The sequence below is a fragment of the Balaenoptera physalus genome (assembly GCF_965194825.1).
Source record: "Balaenoptera physalus genome assembly, chromosome: 10".
In the NCBI taxonomy this organism is placed as follows: domain Eukaryota; kingdom Metazoa; phylum Chordata; class Mammalia; order Artiodactyla; family Balaenopteridae; genus Balaenoptera; species Balaenoptera physalus.
The window spans coordinates 75,017,007-75,040,070 of record NC_138889.1 but is presented as its reverse complement, the minus strand read 5'-3'; the positions used below and the strand labels follow the sequence as shown (position 1 = coordinate 75,040,070).

Sequence of the window (23,064 nt, the reverse complement as noted above, 5' to 3'; positions counted from 1 at the left end):
TTGAACAATTCCCAGTTCTATGGAGAAATGCTTGTGTTATTAAGGCATAAAAACAACACAATATACACACAAATATTTACAAGTTTCACAAATTGAAGGTTTGAAAGAGATACCTAAAATATTCATAGCAGTGGGCAAGATTCTAGAAGTCTGCTTTTCTTTACACCTGTCCATATTTTTCTCTTTTTTTCCCCTTTTTACCATGAAGATGTATTACTTTTATATCCAGAAAAAAATATATATATTTTTTTAAACAACTACAGAAAAGTGTGAGCGAGTTCAGTTAGACTCCAGGAATGGGTCCAAAACCTAGGAAGAGGTGCTGTGATGGGGTGGGAGCATCACAGGCTGTCAGAGAGACCTGTGCTCGAATGCTGGCTTGGAGATTGGCCGTAGGACTCTGAGTTCTTCAGTCTTTGATCTAGTCAGCAAACCCCTGTTGAGCCGCAGCTGGGGACCAGGCGCTGTGCTAGAGACAGGGCAGTGAACAGAACATATGTGTTCCTTCTCTCACTGTAGGGCAGACAGTCTAGTGAGGAGGGGATAGTAAACACATCACCACCCAGACCATCTATCCGCCGCCTATGAGGGAAAGTACAAGGGCAATGACAAGAATCCAAGTTGATCGAGTGCCAGGGAATCTGGCCTCTGAGCATGATTTAAACAGATTCTGAAGGATGGGGGTTGTGGAGCCCAGCAAAGCCAGGACTTGGAGAGAAAGGCCGGCCCCACAGGGCATATTTCAAGGACTGAAGGAAGGCAGGGGTTCTGGCATGCAGTGAGGTGGGGAGAGTTGTGCAGGGGGACCTCAGCAGGCTGGTCCGGAGCCAGATCACTCAGGGCCTCACAGGCAATGAAAGGCCTTTAAGGGCGGGGGGAAGTCAGTGAAGGGTTGAAGCAGGGGAGTGACCTGGTTAGATCTGCATCCTCAGAGATTATTTTGATGCTCTCTGAAGATCAGAGTGGCTGGCGAACAGCCCAGTTAGTTGGCTATTGGTGTGGCCCAGATGAGAGAAAATGGGGTTGGGATCAGGGTGATGGCAGTGGAGATGGAGAGGTGTGGAAGGGTTTGAGAGACTTTCGGAGGCAGAACTGGCAGGTCTAGGACTGTGTGTGTGTGTGTGTGTGTGTGTGTGTGTGTGTGTGTGAGATGCAGGTGTGGGGGTGGGAGGTGGCACTGAGGGAGGGGCCACGGAGGAGAGCCAGGTTTGGGACCTGAACGGTTGTGGGCTGGTGGGAGTGAAGAAAAGAGCAGACTTAGGAGGGCAGGGGCGGAAGCAGAGGTGGCGAGCGGGCCCCCAGGTGTGGCTGAGCTTTGGTTTCTTCCTGCGTAAACTGGGGGTTTGCGGTGATACCTGCGCCCCCAGGGTGAGTGTTTCGGCCCTGTTCCCCAGAACCACGTCTACAGCAGTCTCGTCTCTCCCTCGCAGGCGGGACGTGTTACTCTTGGGGCTGGAACGAGCACGGCATGTGCGGGGACGGCACCGAAGCCAACGTCTGGGCCCCAAAGCCCGTGCCGGCTCTGCGGTCATTGTCGGGACTCCGCGTGGGCTGCGGGGCCGGCCACTCCCTGGCCCTCTGCCAGCGGCCAGCCCTCCCTGCCCTGGGCCAGCGCCCCAGGGTCACTGATCCTTTCCCAGATGCCACCAAGGAAGCCGGATCTCAAGAAGCCATGGACCAAGAGAGAAACTGGAAAGACAGACATGCAGAAGCTTCTCCCCAAAGCCAATCTGACAGGTTCAGAAATGGGGGGCTTGTGACAGAGACCCTTTAATAAAGCAACTTTACCCACCCAAAGTGTCCCCAGAGAAATGCTTTGTCAGGTTGCGGTGTTGGCCTGCGAAGGATTCAGGAGGCACTCTGGGCGGGCTGACCAGACGGGAACGATGGGAGCCCAGTATCTGGGCTCAAGGAATGGACATCCTTTCTGCCCAGCATGTGAGAATGAGGGTTCAGTCCTCACCCAAGGACATGGGAAGCAGAGGAAGGCTCCAGCCTGTCCCTAGCTGGTGAGGACACAAAGCCCAGCTCTGTCCCCAGTGCTTGTTTTGCCCCAGCAGGCTTTGATTCAGCAAGACAAAGGTTCCTATAGGCCATGCTTAGGACAGCCACAAGCCTCTCCTGGGATTTCATTCTCAGCACCCAGAGCATGTAGTTTGCTGGTTCAAGGATATCGAGGTACCCTGATCAGGTGGCTGGTTACTTGGACAGGAAGGAGTTCTTGTCTTGGTGACTAGGACCAAGGGAGAAGGCTCTGGAGCGGGGGTGAGGGGTGGAGGAAGTATAGATGAGTAAGTGGAGGAAGAGGCAAAACTTCTGGAAAGACCGGGCAGAGGAGACCCCTGGGACAAACAAAGGAATCTAGAACCAATGATACTCCCAAGATCAATGTCTTCATCTGAGCCAGGAAGGGCTCTGGAACTAGTCTGTGTGACTGTAATTGCCAAGCTGTAGTTTCGGGTGAGGGACAGACACAGTGTGGGAAGGGGGGTCTGCAGGGAAAGACCCTGACCCCTGACATCTGCCCCCAGGCCCTGGCCTCTGCAGGAGGAGGGCCCTCACGTGAAATGGGGAGCAGGCCAGACCCCAGGCCTCAGGCTTCCCCAGGTGGCAGCTATGGCTCTGGGGGACATAGCAGCTTTCTCTCTGCTGTGACCGGCAACAGGCCTTTGGCCAGAGGGCCTCAGAAAGTGGCTTTCCCCGGAGGGCTGAGTGGCAGTGTCTCCAGCTCGCCAGCCCGGGTTGTGGTGCATCCCACACCACCTCCCTCTGACTCAGGAGAGCGCTTGGATCTGGGAGCACTGGGCTCAAGGGCTTGAGGATGTTACGGAACCCCAGGACACCACAGCTGGAGGACCTGTAATGACCTTCTAGCCTCGTGGCCTTCAAACTGCGTTCTAGAACCCTAGCAGTCTCCTGAGACTGACAGCATTCTCCTGAGAACTCAGCGGCCACCTTGTGGGCTGTGGGTAAAGGAAGGCCAAGTAGACAGAGGTCTGGGTCCCCACCCTCCACCTTATTCACAGCAGCCTCATTTCAATCTACACTGTATATCAGGCTTCACGTAAGATTTCACTTGACAAAGGGGTCCTTGAGAAAGTTTTAAAACCACTGATCTTATCCAACGTTTTCATTGGTCATGTGGGAAAACAGAGGCCTAAAAAGGGGAAGGGACCATCTCAAGGCCATACACCTCACTCCTGGCCCAGGGTCCTGATTGAGAGGTGACCCATCCAGGGCCTCGAGCCAGACAAGGGGGGCAGACAAGGAGTGGCCCTGGGACCAGTGGGGGTTCGACTCAGGAGACTGGGGATTAGGGCCATCCTGAGCTCCCCAGGCCTGCACCTAGAGACCACCCACAGCCATTGGCTGACCTTGAACACCAGTACGTGGAGTCCTGCTCCCAGTATTGTACCCTAGAAACATCGCTGCCCTGGCCAGCAAAGCCCTTTGTCCCCTCACCTCCCAGAACCAGTAGAGGCCAGCACAGCCTCTAAAGCACTTCCAGAATGGAAGGAAGGTCATCTCTGTGCACTCTGTGCTGGTCTTGCCAAGGTGACCAAGCCTTCAGAGATGGAGTAATTGGATGGCCCAGAGATGACCCAGACTGGAGCAAGTCCACCATTACTGGCCACCACCCACTGTCCTACAGACCGGGTGGTCTGCACTGGAAGGCCACCCCACGTGGGTAAGTCCTCAGGCCCATACCTCCCAGGCAGGGTTTCCACTCCCGAGGAGCGCACACTCTCACTGCACAGCCGTGCAGAGTTCCCCCTACCTCTTTCAGCACTTGCTGGAAGAAACCCAAATCCCATGTCCTCTGCTGCTGAGCTCTGATGCCCCTCCCAAGGCTTCCCTGTGGGCACAAGAAGGTGTCTCGGGGCTCCTTCCCAGCCTGAAACAGGGTGAGGTGGTGCATCAGCCCTAAATCTCGGAGCCTTGCTCAGAACCTGAGCCAGACCCTTCTTAGAAGCATGCGGAACCCAGCTAATCCATGCGTGCAAGAGTGAATGGCTCCTGGCACTGGATGACACCACAGACTGTCCGGTCCCCTCCAGTTCCTCCATTTCTCCCTCCCTGACAGTGGCGGACGGGCTTCTCTGCATCAGTTCACTCGCCAGATTGATGAGTGCCTGAAAGCGCCAGCGGGGTGAGGGTCTGTTGACAGTGTCTCCCAGACTTTTTTCTGGACCCTTTGAACCCTACTGGTTATTCTCAGACTTGTAGATGTCCAAGCCCCTCATTTCTACTAGATCCTGATCTCTTCAAGAGCAAGGGACCAGGTCTCGGTCAATTCTGGAATCCCTTCATTAAGGACAGGTCCTGGGACAGAGAAAGTACCCAATAAGCATGTTAGGGTCACCATGGGTGAGGAGGCTAAACGAGTGGGTTCTGTGATCCCCTCACCCCCACCCATCCTCTGCTTTCATCTCTTACAGATGTTTGATAACTATGCTGTGGATAGCACAACCATTTGACAGTGATTAGCTAATGAGAAAATGCCCACTCATTTCTAAGAATGACTTTTTTTCCCTATAGACTAAGTTGATTAGCCTTCATATCCCTCACCCCGCCCCCGCTGCCACCCCATGAGAACGAGGGAAGGAAAAAGGAGAGGGGAGTGAGACCCCATCGTGTGCTCATAGGTCTTGGGCCCGCAGCCCCTGCAGTGATTGTCAAAGGGCCACCACGTACCAGGTGTGAGCAGGATGTTTACGTCCTAACGTACCACACACAGTCTCCCCTCGCAGGCGCCCCGGCTTCCCTTGACGCCCTACCACCTTCGGTCCCAGCGGGCCATCAGGCCAAAATTTGATGAGGCTGTGCTTGAGAACGGTGAATCCAGACCTGGGGCTCAGAGTAAAGCCCTCCACCACCATCCACCACTTCTGAGTGAAGTGACTTAGTGAGAAATCAAAATTGGGAGGTAGGGAGTGAGTCAGGAAATGGGATGGGGTTCTAGGTCCTAAGGGGCACATGTATAACTGCGGCAGGGTTCGAATTTCCCAGCGACCAGAGCACGGAGAGGTGACAGTTGGGAGAGGAGAGCCGGAGGGCCTTGCTAGCCAATTTAAGGAGCTCTGACTTCATTCTTAGGGCAACAGGTGTTTATGCAGAAAATTGAGGTGGTCAGATGTGTGCGTGGAAGGCTCAGAGCAGTGTGTCAGTGGGCCTTCTGTCATACCCATGGCCTGAGGGCCCTGGGATTCAGGACCGGTGTTCCAATCAATTCCATCTCCAGCCCCAGCAAGACCTCAATTAACTTGAGACAGCTTCACCTGAGCTCTGGAGTCAGACCACCTGGGTTAAAATCTTGGTTTCATCCTTCATTGGCTGTGTGGCTTTGAGCTGGTTACTTTACTTCTCTGTGCCTGTTCTCGTGCCTCTAAAATGAACATGTTGAATTACTGTGGGTCATCATCAGACCACTTGTCTCAGATGCCCTGCACATGGCAGATGCTCAGTGTATGTTAATCCCTGTTCCCCGTTAGCTACTGTGTCCCTGAAAACCCCTATTCCAAACGGCCGTATGTCAAGTCCCACTTGAGTCCACCAGAGGCGCTTCTTCCAGGGCGGACCCCAAGTAGAGGGAACTCTGCCCTCCCTGCAGCCACTGAGGCCACTTGGCTTCTACATCCTGATGCTTATGAATGGCTGTTATATACATGGTGTGGATCTGGCAGCTCTTCGGCTGCATAACCCCTGGGCAGAGGCCTTGCCATGCTCACTGCTGCACTGATCCCCACCCCACATTGGTGAGGAAAATGCTTAGAGGGGGTGAGAAACTATTGGGTGAGAATTCGACACCCACCTTCAGCCTCCCACCCACCCATATGATCGTTGTCTTGGCCATGCTGGGAGGCATCAGGGAACGGAAATCTAGGGGAAACTGACCCCCACTTGTTTGTGGCCCTGGTCAGATCACTCCCCTCTGGGCCTCAGTTCCTCATCTGTAAAATGCTCAGAGGTGGAGTGCCATGACCATTAGGGACTTTCCCCCGGAGATTCTCTAATGGATAGGAAAAGAATTGGAACCCCAATCCCCCACTCTACCCCCAACCAAAGCCAAGTGAACAACCCAAGCAAATCAGCATCCCTAGGAGAGGGCTCCACCTCTTCCAAGATGCCTCAGGCTGAGGGAGGGGTATGTGATGAGGTGACCACCAGACTGGGCCCAGCAAGGGTTCAGCTGGATAGGGCACCCGGACCAGTCATACCCCGGCCTCTGGCTCCATCAGATTCAAGGATGGCCCTAGGAGGGAGGTGACCATGGTCTGCATGAAGGGCAGTGGCGGGGGCGGGAGCTGGGAGCTCCGACAAAACCACATTCAAGGAGTCATGAATATGGCATGGATCCACGGAGAAGTTTCCGTATTGGTGAACCCCCTAGAGGATGGGCTCGTCTTAGGGCCTTTTTTTGACCGATTCCTTCTGAGGGCTGCCTCCCTCCCCCCACGCAACAGGATCTGCAGGTTGGGGGGCAGGGGGCAGTCCTGGCTTTCCCCCAGTGAGAGGACAGCCAGCACCTTGGGTGGGTCCCTGAGATCAGAGGAGCCAGGGCTCAGGCTCACCCCAGCCCAGCCACAGAGGGCCTGACCAGGGGCCCAGAACTGAATCGCGACACTGCCAAAGGCAATAAAAACCCAAATCCATGCTTCATCTCCAATGTCAGCTGTTTATTATTGAGGGCCAGGGCCCAGGGAGGGGAGGGTGTTGAACTAAAGCAGCATTGCTCTCTTTCCAGGAAATGTTGCGAGCTGCAGTGAGAGCTTGAGATGTTGCATTTTTTTTTTCAACTCAAGCATGTGTTTTTCAAAAATATCATCCTTCCCCACCCCTTACCCCACCACTAATTTTAGAATCAGACCAAAGCCAAGCTACTGTCCTCTGTTTCTGTTGGGAAAATACTATATTTATTCGAGATGCAGAAGTGTGTCTCTGCAAACCTCCGATTGCTTCAGGAAAACAAATCTGCTTTAGACTATACAGAAACCATGATACAAAATTTATTTCATGCTAGAATCGCTTTGCATAACATTGGGCATGCAGTTTTTTTACTCTGAAGTACTAAATTGCATACAATGCCGGGTTGTGCCTTAATAAAGGTGGAGGAGGACCAGCCCTCCCGCGGTCCTGATCTTTTTGGTGCTCTGAAGGAACACTTGGAAAATCCATAAGGTGATGATTATCTACTATGAACAATTTGTTATGAAAGTTGGTCGCACTGAATCTACACACCGCTAAGATGATCGAATCAACCTAGACTAGCCGCTGTCAGGGGTCTTGGGGAGACGTCCGCTGGGTCGCAAGCATGCCAAACAGAGGGAAGAAGGCGGCAGTGTGTTTCCACAATTCTATTTGGAGCAAAGTTCTCAGTTTCCGCGTGAGAGATGAACTATGAAGGTGAGGTCAATATGACCGATGACTGACCGACTGCCCTTTTGGGAACCTTTACTCTCCATCTCGATCTCGTGTACAAAAAGGGAAGCAATCCGTTCCCCATCCCCACCCCTCCCCCCACCCTGCTCCATTCCCCCCCAAAACGTACAGGTTTCTACCAAATGCCATTTACAGTTTGGCTCCAACAACATGTATAAAAGGAAAGCGCTTTGAAAGAAAATAGAGGACTCTTGCTTGTTTCTCTTCGTTGTTGTCGTGGTTTAGGGTAATCATACAGTTGCAGGGGATTGGTGGGTTTGGATTGCTGGGTTTTTCTGTTGAACTTCATGCAAGTCATGCTAAGGAACCCTTCCATCCCACCCCTTCCCCGAATAAAATAAAATTTTTAAAAAATGAAAAGAAGGAAAACAAATCCTCTACAGTCAGTTACCATTTGGCCGTAGAAAAGCTACGTCTGTCCTAGTACAAGGCCTGGGCCACTCGGACTCGTCCGGCAAACCTGCATGGCGTGAATTTACTCTGTCCGAGGGTGAGGAGGGGCTGCAGGTCCACCCAGATGCTTAATAGCCACCAGTGTCCTGGGCCAAGCCGCCTGGTCAAGTCACTCTCACAGCCTCTGTCGGCATATACTTAGCAATGACAGGGCTTTCTTTGCAAAGATCTGTATGTAAAGAATACAATTAACACTTGAGCTTCTCTTCTTGGCTTTCCCATCCCGCTTGGTACTTAGTTTTTACGGAAGGAGGAGGACAGACAGAACAGCCGCATGCAGAGGCAGGCAGATTCTTCTCCAGCTGGTTGGTTCTCCCATGCAGTGAGCCAGCCTAGCACGCCTCTTTCTCTCCCTCCTGGGGCAACGGGTTAAGCTCCTAACTCTTCTCTACCCCGCACATGGCTTACAGCCTGGAATCATCCTGAGAAAAGCAAGTCCTCGGCGGCTGTCATGACTCCATGAGAGCGGGGCCGGGTGGATGCCGGTGGGGGCACTTCACCCTTGGTGCCTCTGTGGGACTGTGGAGTGGGTACCACCTGTGGACAGTGGTTGCCACTGGACTCCCTGGCCACTACAGGCTGCTTCTGTCCCACACAGCCTGGGCTTCTGGAAGCCCAGTAAAGAGACTCTCCTGTCTGCTCTTTTAGGCCACACAGATTGATCCAACATTCAAGATGAAGGAGACAGGCAGCCCACGAGACCTTACCAGGCAGAGCACAGCCACTGGGAATGGTCTACCTGCCTTCCCCTGCAACCCCCTGGGCTGCCCAGTTCCTGGCTTTCTAGAGCCTCCACTTGGGAAAAAGCCAGTTGTGAAGGGGAGCATCAGGCCTATCCATGGAAGGCCAAGGATGGGGCCCGCCCCTGGGGCCAGCAGCCCCCCTGCCATGCAGCACCATGCGGGGGGTGGTATGCCACGCTGGGGTCCAAGGGACCTCCAGGCCGGGCAAGGAAGCAGGGACCAGCCTGGATCAGGTGAGCACACTAAGCACCAGTGACCAGAAGGACTTCCCCCGTCTCCCTGTGGGCTGCCTCTCCTCTTCTGGGTTTGCCCTTTATTTTGAGGTCTATGCTTTCTCCTTGCATATTGTTGAACCATTTCAAATACTGGAGCAGTTGTGAATGGCCACTGGCTACACCAACTGTTGCTCTAAAAAACCAACTATCTGGCCCAACCTGCTCACCCCGGTCAGCATGCACCCCGTGTGAGCCTGTGAGCTGCTTCCCAACATGCATGAGCCGCCCCGCCAGTCCGCTGTGCCGAGGATGGCTTCCTCTGCCTTCCAGGCCCTGGCCGATGCCTGGAGCCTGGAGCTAAGGTGCGCTGGGCCCCCACCCCAAGCCTCTCCGCAGCCCATGCTCAAGCTCTAGTGGAAGCCTTTTCCCCAGGGGGTCAGCCTAAGATAAGGGTCCTATCCAAGGAGACTTTGAGCAGAGACCGCCACGGGGCTCAGCCTTCACCAACCACAAGGGGGCGCTGATCACACCCAGGGCCATGGCTGACGGGCACTGGGGACAGAAGGGGTTGCATAGAGTCCTGCGTAACCACCTTCTCTTGGCAAGTTCTCTATCTGCCACTAGCAGTATTCTGACTGGCACATACCTTACCTCTGCAAGGACACTGGCCTCACCTCCAAGCCGTGAAGCTACCTTTCTCTTCATGCCTCCCCTCCCACTGGTCTGTGGATTCTCTTTAAAGGATGCCACTTCCAGAACATGGATCTTGGTTGGCTAAGCCCACAGGGTCCTGGTCAGACCAGGCCCACCCCGTCGCCCTCCTCAACCAAGGGACAGGGGAGATCACTTTGCCTTTGGGGTCTGACCTGCCATCTGCCAGAGCAGCCTGGGGGAGTCGAGGCTCCTCCCACATCCCCGGATACCCCTCTGCCTTGGGGGCTGTAGTCGTCCAGCCTGTCCCCAAGTCCCTTCCTACCCCTCAGCTCAATTCCAACCCACAGCTGCCTGGACCTCCGGTTCTCTCTGCCAGCCTGCCATCCCACTTGCAACACTGGGACTCAGACCTCCGGGGGCCGACCCTGGGGCTCCATCTGCTCCTTGTCCCCCTCAGTGTGCCTGCCTGCCCCTCAGCGCCCCTTGCCCACCGCCCCGCCCACCCATCTGCAGGGGTGCCAGGCAGCCTCCTCTACATACCCTTTCTCACTCCTCCACCAGGTGGGCACGCGTACTCCCCGGTTGATAAGAGGAAGCAGGGTCCGTATCTCTCGCGGGTGCCCGAGCGCGTAAAGGGCAGGCCCTCATCGGGAGTGAGGGCCTGGTCTATGTGGGGGCAGTCTTCGTTCGCCAGCGCGGCCTTCGCCACCTCCCCATTCAGTTTGGAATCTTCAAACATATAAGCAGAAGCTATTGAGACACTGAAAACTGTTTAGTGGGGGGTGGGGGGGACAGGCCAGAAGTAGGGCATCGGCAAAGGGCAGCCCGTAACTGAGGATGGAAAAGCGAGCAGGCCATGGAGGGAGGCACAAGGCTGGGGGTCCCCGGCTCATTCAGGCAGCCCTTGGGCTGCCCACAGTGCTGGGGAGGAGGGTTCCTGGGTTTGCTCAAAGTTTGCAAAAAGATGAGTTGGTGATGGGCCCAGCAAGCGCAGTGCTGGGGGCCGGGCCGCAGGTCCAAGGCGGGGCCGATGAGACAGGATGGTGTGGATGCGGTCATGGGTAGAGGGCCAAACACAGAGCTCAGGGAGAAGACAGACAGACATGCAGAAACACTCCTATTCAGAGAGGCAGCCTCTTCTGACCCCTCCGCTGCCAACCAGAGCCCTGCTGCCTCCCATCCACATCCAAGCTGGCTGCTCAGGCATCCCTGGCCCCATCCAGACCCCATCGATCGGCTCTACTCCAGGCCCCATTTGGATCCCCTCTGGTCACTCGCTTCACGCTGTCCCCCTCCACACCCTATCTGATCACTCAATCCCCCCATATGGACCCAATCTGGTTACTCTGTATGCTCCGTCCCCCATACGGACTAGGCCTGGCCACACAGTCTCCTGGTCCCCCATGCAGACCCAATATGACCACTCAATCTGCTCCATCCCCACACAGACTTAAGCTGGTCACTCAGTCCACTCTGATCGCCACACAGACCAAGCCAGTGTCTTCCACCCCGCTCTGCCCCAAGCAGTCCTCGTCAGCTTGCACAGGCGCAACAGGAATGTAGGCATGAGGCAGTGACAGCAGCCAGGATTTGGGAGGGGCTCCCATTCCTCTCTCTCCTCTCGGCAGCGTCCCCCGCAAAGCAGAGCAAATGGATGTGTAAAGACAACAGTGGCTGATGGACTCGGGTGGGAAAGACGAGTCTTGGCCTCTGCGGTAACCTTAGAAGGAACCTGGGAGGAAGTTTGGGGCACATTTGGTGAGGGTGAAGCGTGGCCAGAGCAGGGAGCTCTCGCTCTCCCAAGTCCAGGAGCAGTGCCGTGAGAGCCTCTAGCTCCGTCAGCCTCTGTCCCCGCCCATCACTCTTGGGGACTGAGCCTGCCCCACGCTCTCTGCCCTCAAAGCAGACTCTTCCTGGCCAAGGTGGCGCCGACTCGGTCCCCAGGGTGGGCACTGTGGTTTCCTCAAATACCTCCTCTAGGGTGAGCGCCTCAAGGGAAGACAGACCCCACAGGGGCGTGACCACACGGGGAGGCCCTCTGAAAGACTAAAGAGGGGCAAAAAGCTGGAGACAGTCTCCACCCGATTTGACCCTCTTCCATGACCCTGTTCACATCATGTAACTACACGCAGAAGTGATCCTTCTCCGTGTGCACACACTCAGCGTGCCCGCGGGCGGGATCACGGCCCGTGTACATATCATGTCACTACAAAGAGGCAGGCAGTCAAAAGAGAAATGGACCAATCAGGTTTATTCGTAAAGCAAATCCAAAAAAAAAAAAAAAAATCCCATCATAATTTTGGAACTTAAAAAAAAGTCTGTCGTACAAGATGGCAAAGCATTTCACGTACAGTGCGTTTCTTGACAAATCCCAGGGGCTTCACTCCCCAATTTACTCTGAACCAGAAAGGCCAGTTACCAAGGTAACTCTGATACCACGTGACTGGGACTGGGGCCTCTCTGGGGTCTGGGGGCTGCCTAGCACTTAGGGTGTGTCTGAGGGCACACACGTGTGCGCACAGACAAGCCCGGTTCTGCCTCCCAGTCTGGCTGGTCCCGTCTTCCCTCCCAAGGGTCTCCGGGGAGAGGGCAGGGAGGTTTAAGGGAAGAGGTTGTAGATGAGGGGGCAGAAGTTGGGGCCCACAGTACCCTGCACACAGTTTCCTCGAGGGTAAAACAGCGAGTCCTACCAGGCAGCGTCTCCGTCTGGGAGGGGAGCCAGGACTTGCTGTCTCTCTGCTGGCCATCGTCTGTCAGTGGAGGTATCTACAGCCTGCAGGGCTTGCCCAGGGGTGGGTCAGAGGTAGGTGGTGGAGCCTGAGACCCCTCATCTGACTCTGCCCCCCAGCACTGTGCCCCTGGAGCAGCCAGCTCCCACAGCATTTAGAGGACCCAAAGTTGAGGCTGGTCTCCTGCAGGGGTCCGGCCAGGGGGCAGCCATCAGGGATCCCTGGGTGGATGTGAACTGGACACCCTTCCCTCCCTGGAGCCTGCTTCTTCTCCCAACCATGGCCTTTGAGAAGGGGCTGAGGCTGGGTGCTGGTGGGGGGGGGGAGTGTTTCTGTCCCTCTCTGTGAAGGAGCCAGCCTCCCTGGGCTGCTGGCTAATCTGCAGTTTGGTGTGCTCTCAGAAACTGGGAACATTCTCCCTTCCCAACTCCAGAGGGGGGGCTGGAAGAGAGACCAAGCAAGGGGGGGCCAGCTCTCCAAACCTGGGAAAGCCATGGAAAAAGCCAGAGGTGCCAGCCCACCCAAGACTCCCCACCCTCCTGCCCCCACCCCGTCCTTTAGATGAGATGGCCAGCAGGTCCCTCGGCTCCCAGCTGCTCCCCAGGAGGCTGGGAGCCCTGCCTCCCCTGGTCCAGGGCCCCTCGGCCCCCACTAGACCCAAGGGCCTGTGATGATGAAATGGCAGCATGGGCAGCATCTCACGAAGATGGTTTCCAGGCTTTGAAATGGGCTGAGAGAGATGAGCGTCCGTGAGAGGGTCATTTTTTTTTAAACTTTGGAGCAAGGAGAACCCGATGTCCGGCCCTGAGCCAGCACGCTGGCTTCTGTGCCCTGGTCTCCAGGCACCGCCGAGGTACTTACTGTTCACACCAGCAGCGGGCGCGCCGGGGGCGCACGCAGGGCTGGGGCGGGGCGGGAGGGGTGGCTGGGAATTTCCTCGGGTTTAGCCCTGAGGGGGCTGCCCAGCCTGGGGCTCAGGGAAAAAGTCCCAGGCTAACTGGGGACAGTCTGTGAGAGACATGAGCAGAGTACAATCACGAGAACCGGCACAAGTCATGCAACAAAACGAGGAGAGAGAGAGAGAGAAACATGATTAGTGGAGAGAGAGAAAGAGAGAGCATGTGAACAACACAGAAAAGAACACCCAGGCCTGGCCCTCAGAGCCCCTCATTTCTCCGCTCCTCCCCGCTTCGCGCGCCTGGGGGCCACACCGACCCCACTCAGGGCTCCCGCTGCCCACCTTGGCCCTGCATCTGAGCAGAAACTTGGTCAGCCCGCTTGGAGGGGCCCTGCCCCCACCCTTCCTGGTCACTGTTGTCCCAATCCCCGCCACCTCCCCTGCCCTGGGGGCTACACCACTCCTGGCCCAGGAGGGGAGGGGTGGAGGGCTGGGGCCAGGGGCGCTTTGGACTCGGCAGCTCAGGGCAGAACCCAGAGGCTGCAGTGGTAGCTCCCAGGGGGCCCAGGCAGCGGCTTTTCGGGACCTCACTGCTGCCTTATGTGCTCATGGGCAGGAAGGGGGGTCTGGCCACCACCTATCCCCCGTGCCAGCCCCCTGCTCACCTATGGTGGGACCCTGCAGCCCCAGACGCAGCACCCCAGAGTACCAACCCACATCACAGGAGCAGGGATGGACGAGACACACGTGAATGCACATGGCAGGACAGAAGGAGCACTCCGAACTGCCCAGAGGAGGTGGTCTGGGCCCCCGACTGCAGATGGGGGCCTAGGGACCCCCTTTCTGGGAGAGGAGCAGCTTCTCCTGGGCTGTCAGGCCCAGGCAGTCCCTGACCATAGGGGCGCCCTCCTGGCATCCCCCCGTGAGGCCCTACAACCCCTGCCAAGACGAATCCCCCGAACACTGACGCCATGCCAGCCATGGTACAGAGGAGACCAGATCATCCCTCACAGACACACAGACCTGAGATTTCAGGAGAGACCAAGAGGTGGAGGTGAGGGGAGGGTGCTGCTGACATGACTGGGATGGCTGGCCTGAGTCCCAGGGGTCTAGCCCTGGAGGTAGGGGGTGCCCTTAGAGCCCAGCACGCTGCACTTGGCCCCAACCCAGGTTCTAAAAGTGGAATTGGAGAAGCCCAGCCCTCGCTGAGGCCACTTGACTGCACTTGGGTGTGGAATGAGATTGGAAAGGCCCTGGGGGCTGCATCTCACCTCTCCCTTCCTGTAGGGTCCAGTCTCCACCCCCATTTGCCTTCCTCACCTCTAGCCTCCCCCACACTCACTCACCGACTCACCCAAACCCCACGCCCATCTAGGACCATAGCTGCAAGCAGGAAAGGAGGCAAATGGGAAGGGACTCAGGGGTGCCGGGATGAGGAGACACCCCCTAAGGACCACACACCCTCTTGGTGATAGATAACCGGGGTCTCACACACCAGCTTTCAGAGGGAGGAGTGTTCTGGTGAGGGGTCTGGGATCTCAAGACAGCACCCTCAGGAGCGTGAGAACTTGGAAAGGGGGCGGGGCAGGGTGTGGGGGATGGGAGGGAGAAAGGTAGGTGGAGTTGGGCATCTGGGCTCCAGAGGGCAAGCTCAGAAGGGCCCCAAGTACCTCCTCAGCCATAGAGACCGTGCAAGCCAGGACACTCTGGATCCCTGAGACCTGGGGCTGCAGCGAGGAGGTTCCCAGGAGCAGGGCTGCCATGGCTATGGGGCCCAGGGGCTCCAACAGGAGTGCACAGGCTTTACAGGCCTGCTGCAGCATGGCAAGAGGGCTTGTGTCCTGTGACTAGCTGGTGTACCTGCCAGCACACACACATCTGCACTCTGCGTGTGTGTGCACATGCATGCCTGTGTAGGCATGTGTGCATGTGTGTATGTACGTGTGTGCATGCAAGCACGCCCTCAGCACATGGAGAATACTGGCATTGTCTGGGAGTACTGAAGAATTTGTGCCTGACTGGAGTGAATGAGGGATCCTTGACAGGTGGGCCTGGGGCACCCATATTTGAGGCACCGATCCTGAAAGATTCAGCGTTGGGAGGATGTGACAGAGGGCCAAGGAGCGCCATGGTGTTGCCACTCAGGCTGAGCTCTTCCTGCTGGGGCCTGGAGCGAAGCTGGGGGGCTAGGCCCGCCCAGACCCTCCCCTAGAGCCCCAGGAATTTTCCTTGCCATGATGGCGGCTCCTGAGGTCAAACAGAAGGGCTAGCTAATCCAAAGCAGGAGGGTGGGGCAGGAGCTTTCCACGGCCCGTGCCTGGCTTGCTAAGCAGGAGCCACACCTTGGCTGGGGAGTCCAGCACCCCCCCCAACCAGGTCCCCCTGTTCCAGCCTCTGAGACCCCTGCCCAGTCCCTGGCCCAGCCCAGAACACTAGCCACGTTCCTCTCAGGTGCCTACAGCAATCCCAGGGAGTGGGGAGGGGTATGGGGCCAGGCGAAGGGGCTGGAAAGTTCCCACGGACAGAGAAGTGGGCCTTGCGGGTACTGCTCTGGGCAGCGTAGCTGTGGGATGAAGCCAGATCAGGAGTAGGATGGGGGTGGGGGCCATCAGGGAAGAAAGAGGAGTCAATCACCCACTGGGGGAGGCCACCCAAGCCAGGGGGCACTTGCTCCTCTAGGGCTGAGCTAGCCTACAGCCCCCCTGCCTGCCCTGGGCACAGGGGTGTCTTCTGTAGACTAAACGCCACCTATCACTGACTCAGCCTTCCTCGCCCCGGCACTCCTTCTTAGCTCAGTGTTGTCATTCTTCTATGGGTCGTTCATTGCCTTCAAATTCCTGTGTCCACAGAATAAGTCGATGGTATTCCATGGGTAGAGGTAGACTATGGGCTTTATATCTTCGGACCAGAGCCCCATGATCAACTTTATGTGCTATGTGCAGGTTCTCATAAAACTGAGATAGTCCCATAACGAACCACTAGCCATGGAATATTAGAATATATCCCACGGTGACTAGTATTGTTTCATGGCCCCCCTCCCCCCCTCCCTGACCCCCACTGAATTCACGGGAAAGTGGTCATACACTGGTTGGGATGTCGTGTATTGCTGCTGCAGTCCCTACCGCCGGAAACAGGGAGAACTCTGGGTGGGAGGTTGTTTGCTGGTCTGTAGCGCTTTCATCTAAGCTGCCGGGTGGTGGCCCCCTCTACTCCTTCGCTCACCAGCCGCTCCCATCAGAAGGCCACCGGAAACTCCCACTTGACCATCAACCCAAACAGACAACGTGAAAGCTAGAGTCACTCCAACAGGTTCCTAAAGATAAACGCTAAACTCTAGAGTGGTGGTGGAAGATGAGTTGGTTCCGCATGCTGTGGGGTAAGTAAGCTTGTTACGTACGGAGGGCAAGAGGCGTCTCCCAGGACGCGCCTGGAGCTAGGCAGCCGGCATCAGAGCAGGAATGCTACTCAGCTATGGAGACAGGCTCTGTCGGGGGTGAGAATCCTTGCTGCTGCCTTTGCAGGGACCCTCCTGCTAGATCCCATGCACCATCTGTGCCACGCGCACGGCCTGAAGGGAGCCGTGTAAAGACCAAATCAGCAGCTGTCTGGCATTTCCGAATCACACCCGCCCCCACCCTGCCCCGACACTGGGTCAGTGGCCTGAGTCAGCGACTCACGCTCCACTCCTGCCCACCAAGCAGCAGTGCCCCCGGGGCTCCTGCCAAGAGAGTCCTCAGCAACCTCGCGGGCCATGTCATCTCTTCAGAACCCCACGAGACCAGCATGTTAACCTCCTTACCAGGGGCCACCAGTGAGGTTCTAGCAGGCTCTTGCCTCGTGAATTCGGCTGCCCAGCATCTCCCTGGGCCCCCAGACTCCACACCTCGAGATTGAGCGCAGGGTCCAGGGTCACCCATGGAACTAAGGAAGCAGTCTGACTGAATCTGGAATCATCGCTACAGGGGGCGGAGGTGAAAGGTCAGATCGACATGCCTCTAAGAGGTTTCCTACCTGCTCTGTTAATTTCTAAAATTTCTTCCTGGGCCAGCGGGCATGTGTCACTCTGAGTACTGTGGTGTGGAGAGTTTACGACAGATTTACAATAATTGGGAGATCCCAGCTGCGGTGGCCGCGGAATATGCTTCTTTTTTTTCTTTGGTAGTTTCTGCTTAGCCATGGCTAAGGAGTAATACATCCCGAAATTGTTCACAATGACGGGCACGGGCATGGCGATGGTCAGCACACCCGCCAGCGCACACAGCGCTCCCACCAACATGCCGGACCACGTCTGCGGGTACATGTCTCCGTAGCCCAGCGTCGTCATGGTGACCACGGCCCACCAGAAGCCAATGGGGATGTTCTTAAAGTGGGTGTGCTCACTGGCACTGGGGTCATTGGGCTGCGCCCCTATCCTCTCGGCATAGTAGATCATGGTGGCGAAAATCAGGACGCCCAGAGCCAGGAAGATGATGAGCAGTAAGAACTCATTGGTGCTGGCGCGGAGAGTGTGGCCCAGGACGCGCAGGCCCACGAAGTGGCGGGTGAGCTTGAAGATGCGCAGGATACGCACAAAGCGGACGACACGCAGGAAGCCCAGCACGTCCTTGGCCGCCTTAGAGGACAGGCCGCTCAGGCCCACCTCCAGGTAGAAGGGCAGGATGGCCACAAAGTCAATGATGTTGAGCGAGTTCTTGATGAACTCCACCTTGTTGGGGCAGAAGACCACACGCATGAGGAACTCGAAGGTGAACCAGACCACGCAGACGCCCTCGATGTAGGTGAGGAAGGCCTCCGTCTCCGCTTCCCGGTAGTAGCGCACTTGCGTGCCATTCCGAACATTCTCGATCTCTGTCTTGTTCACGATGGGGTTGAAGCGCTCGTGGGTCTCCAGGCAGAAGGTGGTGATGGAGACCAGGATGAAGAAGAGGGAGGCAAAGGCCACATACTGTGGAGGAGAAACACACAGTGTCAGAGGGGAGGCCCTCCCCCCAGAGCAAAGAGACCCGGGGTGCCTCTGGGCTGGGTCCAGTCAGGGGCTGGGCTGCGGAAGATGCCTGCAGGATGCCCCTCTTGACATAGGCCAGGCTGACAGGCCACCTTTCCCTCTTCAGAGCACGGAGCACGGGGTTAGGAGGCTCGGGGGTTAAGACGTTGTGGCAGAGATTGCTCTGTTTTCACAAATGCCTTTCCTCCTGGACGCACAGCTAGACCATATCTCCCAGCCTCCCTCGGGGCTGGGTGGGGTCACGTGACTGCGCTCAGGCCAGCGGACAGTGCACAAAAGGGTGTGCACTAAGGCCGGGCCTGGCTCACAAAACCTTTCTGCTCAACCTTCCATGCCTTCTTTCTTCCCCCAACTGCCAGTCAAATGCTGAAGCCCTAGGAAGCCAGCAGGGCCACCAGAAGGATGTAGCCTGGGTCCCTGAAAAGAAAGACATCCACTAAATACATGCGTGGGAAATAAACTTCTACTGTCTTAAGACACTGTGATCTGGAGGTGATTTATTAAAGCATTTAGCTCCCCCCCACCCCGACTAATAAAAGTGACCTAGGTGGCGGAGGCAGAGGTTGGCAAAGAAAGGAGAAGGGGGAGCTATGGTGGAGGCAGGCCCCTCAGAGGCCACATCTCCCATCTTTCTTTCGTCCCTACGCTAGTCTATTCAATGTCTTTTTCATGGATCTATACCTCATTCATGCCGTCTCTTCATGTTCTATCCTATGTGGAATTGCAAAAGATATATCTGCCCCAGGGCCTTGGACACCTCTTTTACCCACTTCTCTCTATCATCCCAGGAAGTCACACCACCATCTTGGAAGTGAGTTCCCCATCTTGGAGATATTGAAATAGAGGCTAAGTGGTCATTTGTCAGAGATGGTGTGTTGCAGGTTCAGGTATCAGGAGGAGAATTGGACCAGGGGTCCTCAAAGGCACCATAAACCATAGGGTCTGCTTCTCTCCTGCTGCTGCCTGCCAGCCCCAGGGTAGGGATGTGGGTGGGAGGGAAGAAGAAGCTGCTGGGCCACTAGCCTTTCCAAACATATGTGGGTGCTTGCTCCTTTCAGACCCCCTCCCCGGTGAGAAGGAAATGGCCAGGATAACCCAGCCTGTCCGGAACCACCTGCTCTGGCCCTGAGCCCCTTGAGAAAGGTTCAGGAGACTCTTTGGTTTGGTTTGGTGGCCCCAGCTGATGACCCCCTGGGCTTCTCTGGCCCCCAGCAGACATGGGTACCCAAGGAAAGAGAGTCAAGCAGCTATCTGAGTTTCAAACCCTCCTACTCAGAATGAATTCCAGGCAAGGGCTCTTCTTACAGCCTCCAGTCGAGGTCCCTGGAACACTAACACTTCCCTGGGCAGGGGAACCCTAGCCAGGGGTTCTCCTCCAGGGGCCCAGCTGGTCATGTTCCCTCTGCTCCCCTCTCCTCTGGGCCCCCCTTCACCCAGCCTGTCAAGACAGACCATGGCCAGTGCAAGGCCCTCTCCCTGGAGGCAGCTCTGGGCTATAGTCTAGAATGGGTGGCAAGTTCATTCTCCAGAGCTGCCTTCATAGAAAACTTCAAGGAGTGCCAAGGCCCCACCCTGTATCTGCCACAAGAAGCAGCCATGCTGCTTCTAGCCATTTCTTTAGTTTGTACTGATGCACCTCCCCACCTGGTGGTGGCCCTGTCTGGGCTGACCATGGCCATGGGACCTGGCACCCAACCTGGCAGATCCAGAAACTAAGAACTATGTAGACCTTCCAAGACACATTTCGGGTTGGGGGAAGGGGAGAGAAAATGGGAAGAGACAAAGTCAGCATTTTAGAATGTCAGAGTAAGAGCAGCTTTTAGAGATTATCTGGTCCAAGATACTACATGCTACAGATGGGAAGTCTGGGGTCCAGAAACAGGAAGTGATCTGCCCAAGCCGCTCATCATGGCATGCTAATACTCCTGCTGGTTTAGAGCATCGTGCAGTTTTCAAAAACTTTGTCCTAGACTACTATCAAGTGTGACGCCTATGCATCCTTCCATCCATCCATCCATCCATCCTTCTTCCCTTTCTTCCTTCCTTCCTTTCTCCCTCCCTTCCATCCACTCATCTTTCCTTCCTTCTATCCTCTCTCCCTCCTTTTTATCCACACATCCATTCATCCTTCTTTCCTCCCTCCCTCTATTCCTTCCTTTCTTTGTTCCTCCCTCCCTCCTCTCCCTCTCTTCCATCCATCATGCATTCATTCATTCATCCCTTCCTCCTTCTCTTCTTTTTTCCTTTTTTTCTTCCTTCCTTCCTTCCTTCCCTCCTTCCTTCCTTCTTTCCTCCTACCCATCCATCCACCTGCCCATCCATCCATCCATCCATCCTTTCTTCCTTCCATTCCTCACCAGGCACCAGGTTATGCCCAGCACAGAGTGGAATAAGACCTCAGCCCAACCCCCAGGGAGGCCCCTGCACAGCTGAAGGTAAAGGACACACACAGAGACAAGTACGATGCAGTGGACTGAAAAGGTGAGCCCCCTCAGCCCTGCGACGCAGGTGGGGTTTGGACAAGGTGAGGCAGGGACTTAAGCCAGGTCTTCTGACTCCAGAAACAGCTCTTTAAGGATCCAGATAGTGCTGACCTGGGACACCGCAGAGGTAGACCAGGAAAGCAAAGTGGAAGCAACTGGAAGAGGTCACCAACTCTGATCCAGGTTTATCCAGCTCCAGCGCTCTTTCCATCACCAGTTGTCAAAGCTCTTGGAGCTAAAAACACATCCCCAAATGCTGGGTATTTGGCCCCACATTCCCTCTGGAGGGCCCCATCTTAGAGCTTGGAATTCACAGCCCAGGTTCCCAAGGGGTGGGTCACATTGGTCCCCTGGCCTTTTTGAGAGAGGGGAGGAAGACACACACTGTGAGTGTCTAAGGGGTGCCAAGAGGCAGGGTCCGCTGCGCCCCTGGGCTCCTGATCCTGGCCAGTGGTGGAAGGCAGGAGGCACTGCCCCTCCCCCCGCCCCATCAGCCATGGCATCCGCTTCCCAAACCATCCCACAGCTATCCTCCTCTGTCCCCTCGACTCACGTGGGACTCTCTCTCAATGGGGCCACTGCCATCAAGGCCAGCATGTCGTAGGCTTCGATCTCGGCCACACCCAGTACAGTACAGCCTCCCCCCAGCTACCAGAGGGGGCAACCGTTGGAATCCCAGCTCTCTGCCTGCCACCTGGTCATGCTGCCCACAGAGAAAAGCCCTGACTCCTCAGCCTGGCACATGAGGTTCCCTGTGCCCTGGCCTCATCGACTTCCCAGGGTCCCCTCCCTGCCGCACCCAACATTCTTGCCACATGCAGCTGTCTGCTATATCTGACCCCCCCATCTCCATGTCTTGGCACTGCTGTTCCTGCCTCCAGGGTGTTCCTGCCGATCTCCGTGTGGAAAAACCCATCCGTCCATCGGTGCCCCACTAAGTAGCCCTTCTCCCAGGACACCTTTCCCGGTGAGACTTCCTCTTGGCAGCTGGGGCCCTTAGGAGGCAGCAAATGCAGGGACACCCCCCCCCAAAAAGGAATGTCTAAATCCCCCTCCAGGGAGGCAGTGAGCCTGTCTCCAACTCGTGCTCGTTAGTGCTTGCGGAATCTCATGGGAACAGCTCAGAGAGGGCACTGATGTCCCCGGAGCCTTCTCCCTCCCTCCCAGGTGCCCCCAAAGGCCCTCAGAGCTCTCGTCCCATTTGCTCCTCTCACAGGACAGGTTCTGATGGGAAAACTGAGGCCCAGAAAGAGGTCAGGTCTTCTAAAATTAGGGTAGACAAAAGCCTTGGTTCTCAGCCATCAATGGCCATCCCGTCTAGATTCTTTCCTCTCTGCGCCCCAGTGACCAAGGAGTGGGGCCGGGGGGTGGGCAGCAGCAGCCAGGCCTAGAGCCGGACACCAGGACTTCTTCCCAGGGGAGCCGGGGAGGTGGCAGCCAGGCCCTCCTGGCACCCTCCTGGGTGCCTTCCTGGACTCTGCGGCCCATGCGCCTGGTCCTTTGTCACAGGCAGGGCCCCAGCAACATCCGGGTCCAAGTGGGCCCTTAGGAGGGCTGCGGAGGAAGGTGCCCCTGGCTTGCTCAGACTGCCACAATCTCCTAAGCCTAGCGACTAGCAGGTCAGCCCCAGCGCATCAAAGCCACAGCAAGAGCCCGCAGCCAGGTGAGCCCCCAGCGCCCTCCTGTCTATCCTCAGGGACGCTGAGCCAGGAAGGAGAGAGGAGAAGCTGTCAGGGCTGAGGACCTACTGTGCGCCTTTAATCCTCCCACAGACCTGGTGAGACAGGTGCTCGTACCCCACTGTGCCAAAAAGGAAACCCAAGTACAGAGAGGTTCAGGGACGAAACCAAGGTTTAAGGCTAGTGATGAAGCTGAGGCTTGAACACAAGTGGTTCTGGCTCCATAATCTAAGCTCTGTCCACCACCAGAGGTACCAAAGCTCTCGGGGGCTAACAACACAGCTCTGCGCAATGGGGAGCCAGCCCTAATTATACGTGGATGGCTCCATCTTGGAGGTTGGCACCCACAGCTTGGACTCCCTGAGGGCAGGTTATGTCTGTCCCCAGTGAGGGAGAGAGCCGGGGTACTTGGACCCACAGGCTGGAGCCCAGGCACACCTGAAATGGTCTTGGCTCATTGCCCAGGGCTTGCTAGCACCTGGGGCAACAGCAGCCCCAGGGGCGGGGAGGCTGCCCCGTTCTGCTCATGGAGGCAATGCCGACAGCAGCCCTGGATGGCTCAGCCTGCATGCCTACCTGGCCCACCTCTTGGCAAGACCCAGAGAGGGCAGGCTGAGAGCTGACCACAACTTGTTCAGGGAGCTCAGCCAGAGGGAGAGGTTGGGTGCACGGGGATGGGGAGTTCCTGGGATCAGCCGATCCTGACAGGGAGGGAGGCAGGCCCAAGTAGCCTGGCAGGCCCAGGTAGCAAGCCTTGGAAGCCGT

At 56.4% G+C, this 23,064-nt stretch overlaps 2 protein-coding genes across 4 annotated transcripts in view; one reads left to right on the top strand and one right to left on the bottom strand.

Annotated features, from left to right (window-relative positions):
• SERGEF (secretion regulating guanine nucleotide exchange factor) overlaps positions 1 to 20,720 on the top strand; it is a 246,322-nt gene extending 225,602 nt beyond the window's left edge. The window contains exon 11 of one of the 2 annotated variants that reach the window (XM_082476673.1): positions 20,498 to 20,720. In XM_082476673.1, the coding sequence (XP_082332799.1) occupies positions 20,498 to 20,622 (125 nt within the window). In that variant the 3' untranslated portion in view covers positions 20,623 to 20,720. Of the gene's footprint in view, positions 1 to 1,430; positions 1,798 to 20,497 lie in introns of those variants that run through there. The other variant, XM_082476671.1, reaches the window with a different exon arrangement.
• KCNC1 (potassium voltage-gated channel subfamily C member 1) overlaps positions 6,657 to 23,064 on the bottom strand; it is a 44,408-nt gene continuing 28,000 nt past the window's right edge. The window contains exons 2-4 of one of the 2 annotated variants that reach the window (XM_082476629.1): positions 17,144 to 18,077; positions 10,046 to 10,234; positions 6,657 to 8,062 (exon numbers count right to left, since the gene is read on the bottom strand). In XM_082476629.1, the coding sequence (XP_082332755.1) occupies positions 7,998 to 8,062; positions 10,046 to 10,234; positions 17,144 to 18,077 (1,188 nt within the window). In that variant the 3' untranslated portion in view covers positions 6,657 to 7,997. Of the gene's footprint in view, positions 8,063 to 10,045; positions 10,235 to 11,737; positions 13,243 to 17,143; positions 18,078 to 23,064 lie in introns of those variants that run through there. The other variant, XM_082476630.1, reaches the window with a different exon arrangement.